This window comes from Macrobrachium nipponense, chromosome 6 (assembly GCF_015104395.2).
Source record: "Macrobrachium nipponense isolate FS-2020 chromosome 6, ASM1510439v2, whole genome shotgun sequence".
Taxonomy (NCBI): domain Eukaryota; kingdom Metazoa; phylum Arthropoda; class Malacostraca; order Decapoda; family Palaemonidae; genus Macrobrachium; species Macrobrachium nipponense.
This window is the reverse complement of record NC_061108.1, coordinates 13,265,675-13,274,772: the sequence shown is the minus strand read 5'-3', so window position 1 is coordinate 13,274,772 and position 9,098 is coordinate 13,265,675. Positions and strand designations below refer to the sequence as shown.

General features: G+C 37.6%; 1 protein-coding gene across 1 annotated transcript; it reads right to left on the bottom strand.

Moving 5' to 3' along the window:
- Positions 1 to 1,050: 1,050 nt before the first annotated feature.
- Positions 1,051 to 1,684, bottom strand: LOC135216318 (zinc finger protein 569-like). Its single transcript, XM_064251490.1, has 2 exons — positions 1,448 to 1,684; positions 1,051 to 1,260 (listed from the first exon to the last, which is right to left on the bottom strand). Exons 1-2 carry the CDS (start codon positions 1,682 to 1,684, stop codon positions 1,051 to 1,053), a joined length of 447 nt encoding a protein of 148 aa, XP_064107560.1.
- Between the last annotated feature and the right edge of the window lie 7,414 nt (positions 1,685 to 9,098).

Below are 9,098 nucleotides of genomic sequence, written 5' to 3'. Positions count from 1 at the left end.
TGCACAGGTCTGGCTACTATTCTTCTCAGCAGTCGTTTCTGATGGTTCCCTTTTGCCTCGCCACCACTTGCTTTAAGAACTGCCTCCAGCTTTTTTTCTCTCATCACACAACTGTTTTTGACTAATAGGTGTTTCCAGAAGAGATGGGTCTTGTGTTTGAGTGCTACCTGGAATTCTGTGTTTTTCAACTACTTTCAGCTATGTTATATGTAGCTTGCATTTTATTCTGACCTTGCATTTCATCTATATTACTAGCTGAAGCGGGAACCTTATTCTGATTAGTTGGTATTTTACTGCTTTCTTTTGACAAAGCATGTGCAATGGCAACTTTTTCTTTTTGGAACGATAAAAGTCTACATACTTTTTAACTTCTGAGGGAGCTGAAGGCTCCAGAGGGTTGAGCTGCTGATGTATCAAATTCATAGGGTCTTTCATTTAAGCCACTGCTCTCAGATACTAAAGATGTGTTACACTGTTTATCAGAGGAAGAAGTACAGTCCTCCTCTAACCTAGTCAGTTTCAGAAGTCTTAGCCTGTCAAATTCATCAGCCTTCTGCAAACTGTCTAAGTTATATAATGACATATTATCATCCTGTATGTAAGACTGAGCATCATACCCAGAAAGAGACTGCTCTTCTTTCAAGAACACAGAAACATTTCCATCAGAGCCCAACTCACCCTTTCCATGAAGAATTTCACATTCATTACATTTAAAACCCCCAAAGCGATTATTCTTGACAGCTTTGTTGATTTCAGACAGCTTTTTCAAAAATCTTATGGCACTGACAGCATTTATAAGATCTCTCTCCATGCTGCTTCATGTGCTGATTGAGTATGCTTCTCTGAGAGAAAGATTTGCCGCACTCCAAGCAATGAAAAGGACGCTCACCTGTGTGCGTTCTCTCGTGTTGTGTTAAATAGGCTTTTTTATTGAATGCCTTACTACAAACATTACAGACGAAAGGTTTATCACCTCCATGAATTTTCTCGTGTTCCCTTAAAGCTCCTTTCAATGCAAAAGCTTTACCACATTCCAAGCATTTAAAAGGTTTACGGCCACTGTGTCTCTTTAGTGGGCTGTACTAAATTGCCCTTCAGATTAAAGGCCCTGCTGCATAAGTTGCACTTGTGAGGCTTAAGCCCAGAATGCACTCGCATGTGCTGAACCAAATAGCTCTTCTTCAGGAACAATTTGTTACACTGCATGCAACTGTAAGATTTTTCATCCGTATGAAGCTTTATATGCTGGGCTAAGTTTCCCTTTAAAGAAAAGGCTCGGTTGCAGTGAGGGCATACAAAGGGCTTTTCTCCTGTGTGAACTCGCATATGCTGGTCAATATAGCTTTTTTCAAAAAAAGCCTTCCCACAACTCGGACAGTGGTAAGATTTTCTTCAGTGTGCAACATCATGTGCTTCGTCAGGTTTCCTTTCAGAGAAAATGCTTTACCACATATTTCACATTCATGAGGTCTCTCCCAGTATGGATGAGCATGTGACGATTATAATCAGCTTTACTTATGAATATTTTTCCACAAAAGCAGTCAAAGTGCTTTGCATGGCTTGGGGAATAGAAATGAGGCTTCTTGTTATGAACTGGAGAATCCTGACTGTCTGAATCCATCACAGTCTGAGGATAGAGAGTTTCATATTCTTGAGTACCGTCCAAGTAATCGCTGGAATTCATGCTTGCTGCTATGGACACAGTACTGAATATGCCGAAGGATGGTGGAACATAAATATCTCTACAAAAAAGCACTGTTACATAATAATACTTCAATGTTCCCTTTATACTTGACCTCTACATTTTAGAAGCCAAGAATGCAGCAGCTGTACTCCACATGTACTTGCTCTACAGAATGGTTCAGCTCCCAAAACTAATTTCTTGGACTGATATCTGAAAAGTGGAAACACTTCAATAAAATCTATTTGAATTTTATATTTGGTAAACAAAAACAAGCAAGTATTACATGCCTTAAAAGTGGTGGACAGATATTCATGCAAAATACTTTTGGATATTTTAGTGTCTATAAATTTTTTTAGTGTTCTGAAACTTTATAACACAAACCACAGTCAATTGGGATCAAAAGTCTTGAAAAACTCCAAAGCAGTACATCAAGACTGGTATAGGGTGGTCTATAAATTTTAACATAATTTGCTAGCTAATCTAAGCTTGCATTTTTAATAAACCAACTGAAAGTCAACAGACAATCATGAGAAACTATTCTACAAGTAATGTTTATAAAAGCAAATATCTAACTGCAGATGACCTTAAGAAATATTACCAAACAATGTCTGAGATGAACGGGCACCTCTACGGGCTGTACTTGTTAATCATTGTTTAAACTAAACAGATGAGGCTGTGATCTTATATAATTACGAGAAAACATCTTATAGATGATTTTTCTATCGTAGCTTTAAAAAACACAAACCAACTATGTTTAAATATTAAAAATTTCATTCCTCTATACATTAATACTTATTAGAAGGTGACAACTTGAAGCACATTTAACAATGCAATAATTAAAAATGGCCAAGAACTCCTCTACTACTGACAGTCTCGTGCCTCATCAATCAAATGGCCTAACTCTTTGAACTGTCTGTGGACCAAAGGTCTTCAACAATCAGATAGGTTGGAACTGAAAAACTGCTAAAACATTGTGCACAAACAATTATACACCATTTACTTTTGTTTTAATTATATTGTTAAGTGTGAAGACACTGGTAATTTATCTGACGGGACTCCAGTGAGGCCAATGCTTACTACCATATGACTGGAGCAATACACTGAAAGTGGCAAGGAAATCAGGAATCAATGAATCATCATTTCCATCCAAAGATGTGTCGCTTTCAGATTTTTTTACTTTTCATCTTTCCATCACAATTTTTACTCACTGAAGGAGTAGAATCTAAATTTTGTTTTAGTGATTTCATCAAAACTACAGCTGGCCATTCTTATCCAAAAGAGTTAGGTTCTCAGTCCCCTGAATACCAAATTTTCATGATTGTACAAAGTATCTAACCTTACCTACCATATGTTAAGCTAAAACTGGTCTATATCTCTGTACGAAATTAAGAGACTATCTTCTGAAGAAACCCAGAATCAAATACATTTTTCAAAAACACCTTTGAAAACTAAAGTGGTTAAAAAATACTTCAACTGATATTCTATCTGATGGTGTAGCCTTGATTACACTGCCACAAATCCTTAGAATTCATGAGTAGCCATATTGAGAGGTAATTTATTAGAATTTAGGGAAATATATTTTGAAGAACCACTAAAATCAATTTTCTATAAACTCACTCAAAAGGCAAGAGACTACATATATGCGCGCATGAACTGTGAGGAGCAGAGAACATGCAAATAATTGCAGTCTAAATTTTTATACACTGTCAAAATCCATCCACAATATGTATAAGAATTTTTTTAATCGTATGAAAATACTGAATGTCAAACTGCATCTCTTAGATAATTAATAGGACTATGTCACAGGTGTCTGGCGACTCTTTCATCCCTTTCCAGCCTACATCAGTAAATTTTTGGCTCTACATTTGATTTTGCTTAGAAAAACTAAATTAGAAAAAAATGATAGATTAAGTAAAAAACAAATATATACACATCAAAACTCGTTAAATTCTGTACTCACCCATAATCCGCATCCATAACACATTCAATTGCCCAAATATCTTACAAAGGGGATCCAAGTGACGCTGGTATTGAAAACGGCTCAACGTATCACTGAAAGAAATCGGAATATGCCACGGTAATATTTCTGTTATCTTCGTGGTGACTGACACCCTGGTAGGTAAGGCAAAAGTGGATGAACAGTCGGTCGCCCCGTATTCGGCTGGGGGGATGCGTACCAGACCCCCCGTGAATAGTTAGAACCCGCGAATGTTTGGAACCCTATAAAAAACACTAAAGACAGGCTCTATTAGTTAGTTTAAAACTCAAGAAAAACCACAAAAAATGTTCCTACTTGGGGTTTTTTTTAATAGTTTTATTTTATCACAAAAAGTGCATTTATGATGAAATTGATAAAAAAAACCCAGGAATTTGTGGATATTTCTCCATAGAAAAATACAGCGAATGCGCGAATAATGCGGGGAAACATTCCCGAGAGAAATCCGCGAATGTGTGAGTCCGCGAATCCGGAGAACGCGAATACGGGGGGCCACTGTAAACTTTTATTCACAGTTACTCAATGTCTTTCCTAACTACAAAACCACTTCTGAAGTCTTAATTGTATATTACATAGCCATATAGAAATGGCCAATGTACCCTCTGTAAATATCACATCACCTTCAAGCATAGTAAATTACATATCATTGTCCATATAGCATCAAGGAGAAATACTGTACTGCTTACATCGCCTAACTCATTTAGGAAAAAACCCAGTTAAATGCTAACTTCATAAATCCAGACACCAAATACTAATTGTGTTACACTAGCTGAGATGAAATAGATATGGTAAGGGGTCCCATACTCAAATTAAAAAAATTGTATGAAAAAAAACCATTTAGCATCCTGACACGGTACTTCTCCAATAAACAGATAAACTAGGAATTCAGAAAAGGACATCCTGCATGCAGCATACAAACCATTCACAATGATGAAAACATTCTCAACTGTATTTGCAGGATAAAAATGATTTAATGATCAATTTACTCAGGTCACTCTGAATCAATCACTTCTTATTGAAAAAAAAAAAAATACAAATAAAAACTAACTTTCAATGAAATCATTACTGTATAGATTAATAGCACATTATAAAAAGAAAATAAAGCACCGACTACCTTTCTTATCAAAAATTACAAATTTTTTATCAATTTGTTTTTCTTAACTAACAAACCTGAGGTCTTACTACATGTAAGAAAAAATAAATAAAAAACTCAAAGCAGGCAGCTGGATCTGATTAAAAATATGTAGAAACAAAGTTTGGTTTTTGGGGCATGAGTGTATCAGCCAATGGGGAGATAGAGTATAGGCGGAGCCTGACCTCTTCTCCCCTTCCATATGCTGTGAATCAACCAATTATCACCCTGCATGGGATGGCTTGAGGTGGGCCATTTACATAAAGACCTATGAAGAATACAAATTGATTAAAAATTTTCCATTTGTTATATACAGAACAAACCATACTTCTTTATGCCTGTTAGACTTACTTTTGGTGGGAGGATAAAGTGACCATTAAATCACACTGTTGGTTTTCGCTCACCCATTGGGTTCACTTCCTGGTCAATTGTTGTAGCGATTGGAAGGGGTTTATGCCTCTGATCTCTTAACCTGTTAAGCGTCACCCACGTAATAATACGTTTACCGCGATCTACTCGGTAGCGCCTTCAACGGGATATTACGTTCAAGACTTTAACTGTGCTTGTCAAGCCGTCAGCCCCGTAATAATACGTTTACTCGTATAGAAAGTGTAGGAACATCATTTGGTAACACTCTCAGCACACGGGAAACTTATTTCCAGCCTGGCAACTCTTTCCTGGTGGTCGCTTATGCTAGAAAACTGCCTGTCCCTGTTGGTTTTCTTTCAATACGCTTCGGGCGTTTTTATCGAGACAAATTGGATTTCGCGTCTTTCACAATGAATGTCCCAAAGAGGAGGCGTATTTCTTCAGGTGAGATCAATCAAATACTAGATGAGGAGTCTGATATTGATAACCTATTTGATGATGAGAGCTCTAGTTCTGAATCCTCCAGTGATGATACAAACTTTTCTTCCAATAGCGGGAGTGAAGATGACTCTTTGCCGAGTGACTGGACTCCGAGAGAGAGAGAGAGAGAGAGAGAGAGAGAGAGAGAGAGAGAGAGAGAGAGAGAGAGAGAGAATTTCCTACACTTAATTACAGTATGAATAATAAGCATAAAAATCAATATTAACTTAGAAAAAACTATCATCAGTGCTATGATCGCTGATTACAAAAAAGCGTGACGGTACGTTAGCAGCGAGCTCATCCGGGGCGGACGCTTGAACAGGCGTTAACAGGGGCGTCCACACGGTCGAACAATGTCCGACGGACAAACATTGTTACCATATCATAGGCGAAGCAGGAAGACGTCATAAGCGTTGAAGCGATGGAAGTAGATCTCATAACAAACAGTAGGTACCAGATGAGGTTGATACCAGTGCTTGTACTCTGCTCACAAGGCAAAGAGCAGCAGACAATTGTTAACTGGTAACAATGTTTGTCCATTGGACATTGTTCGACCGTGTGGATGCACCTTTAGGTGAAAAATTACTCAACAGCCAGACATCGAGGTTTTTGACACAATGGGAACTCCACTCTACATGGTGTCTACATTGTGTCCAGGAAGAAAAGAACCTCTAACTGTCAGAAACAACAAAACCAACAGTAGCTATTGACCTTGTTTTAGTGTCACTCCCTCTCTCTTGTAAGATAGAAGGTAGTACTTGCTCCTATTTCTAGAATTTGTATTGTGTGGGAATAATCATAATACAGAAAATAGAATGGATGCTTACACACTTGTATCTAGCCAGTTCCAGCAAATGAAAGCCAGTCACCCCACTCTTACTTTTACAACTATCTTCTTAGGCAAGATAGAACCTGTCCGCTAGGGCACTGGATGAGCTACACAACTTGTTAAGCAGCCACCACTGGACCAAAGGAAAAAGTGTCCAAGGATCTATGGGCAACGTCCCGTAGGTAAGAGGAGGTGAAGGTTACCTGACAAACCCACATACCAGCCTTCAATATCCTATAAAATGCAATGGAAGGGCCAAAGCCCCTATCATCATAAGATCGTACATGCTTGTAGGTGACATCTGCATTCGAAGAAGTACGTACTATATGCCTGTTAATTACTTCATGTAGCCAAAAGGAGTTGGTCTTCTTGGACACTTATTTCTTGTCCCAGCACATGCTACAAAAGTCTTCGACACTCAGGCCTGGGATGCCAAGTCATTTCTAGATAGCTATGCAGAACCCTAATAGATAGCTTTGCAGAACCCTAATAGGACAGAAAAATAACTCCTCTGGATCAATATCAACAAAATCTCTCTGGCAGGGGATCGAAATGGACTCAAATCTGGTCAGCGGAATTCAGGATAAATTAACAAGCTACTGACCCCCCACCTTTTGATTGTTATTAAAAGAGAGGCCACGAGGTTCTCCTACTCTTCACTGAGGCTAAGGCCAGTAAGAAAATTGTCTTGAGAGTCGAATTTTGTCTGATGAGCTTTGTAAGGGTTCTATGGTGTACAAGTAAGGCTGCTAAGGACCAAGGTCAAATCCCAGTTAGGAGGCTTAAGTCTTTTGGGGAACAAGGCTGCTCAAAAGTTTTGAGGAGCATAGATATCTCCCATGAGGAGGGAAGGTTTTCCCCTTTCAGGCACAGAATTAGCCCTGTAGCCCTTAATGGCTGACACAGAAAGTAGCTTCTCCCTATGGAGGAATACAAGGAAGTCAGCTAAACAACACAGTAGGTATATCATATTTCATTTGTTAAATTTGCAAATGTATGTTAAAAAAAAGGCTAAACATATATTTAGTCTATTCTCATGATTGGGAGAATACATTTGAAATTATAGGTTGGTGAAGACAAGATCTAGGCTATATACTCAGCCAAATACACTAACATTACAATTTATTTCCTCTTCTGCCACCTAACAATGTTTGAGTATTATATAACAATTCCTACTCGAACCAAGTTATCTAAATCTCTTTTTTTTCTCTTCTCTTTCCTTTTCTTGTACACAAACCATCTTGATTACTGAAGAATCTCAAATTTCTCTCCCTATCTCATATACAAAACTTCTATAATGATAATTAAGAAATAATTAGTTCTTGTGCGGTACATTGGCAGAATTAGGTTGCATTACCCAAGATTTACCACAATTAATACCCATGTGACAATTATCAAGCTAACATTATTAAGTTTTAACAGTTAACATGAAAAATTTCAAAATAAAAAAACCATTCAGATTATTTATTGCCTTTCCTTTCTATCAATTATCCGATAAGTTTTGCTGCATATTTCATATACTATATAATAATTCAAGTGTGTGGCCATACCTTTGATGCTTTTTATCAAACTGGCTACTCCATCACACACAGAGAACACTATATTTTTTAGTAAATAAACATATACCGTTACATACAGACCAAAAAATAATGACATATTATACCAAAGGACTGCTGTTTCTTGCAACACCAATATGGGCACTACCAAGGGTACTGGAGGAGAATTCGAGGTGTGACCACATTAAGATTCATGCTGGACGCTCATACCAAGGCAGAGGGATTGATGGAGAGATGTGATAAGAACAGAATGGAAAAAACCATTCAGATTATTCATTGCCTTTTCTTTCTATCAATTATCTGATAAGTTTTGCTGCATATTTAAATTACTATAGAATAATACAAGGCGTGTGGCCACACCTTCGATGCTTTTTATCAACACTGGCCTAACTCCATCACACACAGAGAACACTATATTTTAGTAAATAAACATATACCATTAGCATACAGACCAAAATTAATGACACATTATACAAAAGGACTGCTATTTCTTGCAGCACCAATATGGGCACAATACCAAGGGTAATGGAGGAGAATTCGAGGTGTGACCATATTAAGATTCATGGCTGGATGCTCATACCATGACTGAGGGATTGATGGAGAGATGTGATAAGAAAAGAATGGAAAAAAGACCAAGACCAAATCACAAAGAATGAAATGGTTTGGTCATGTGACTATGGTAACTGATGAACAGATGACCAGAAAAGCAGTCGATAGAGAAGCAGCAGAATGAAGACCTGAATGAATGTCTGAGGAATTTTGCAAGAAGGGAGATATGGGATGCATGAAGACTTAGACATGGTGGGAGTTCAGGCAGACACAGCATAGGGCAGAGAAGAGGAGGAAAAAGTTAATTTTGTGTCAAATCACAGGAAAAAGTTTATTTCAAAACATTTATGATTCACATGATAGAAATCTATATTCGAGAGGACAGGCTAACCTTGTGTTTATCCATCAGAGACTAGGTCTAACACCATAAACACAAAAAGTTATGAAACAAACATAGAAACTTAGTAGCCTATGTCTGTATGTATGACATCATGGAACTGATA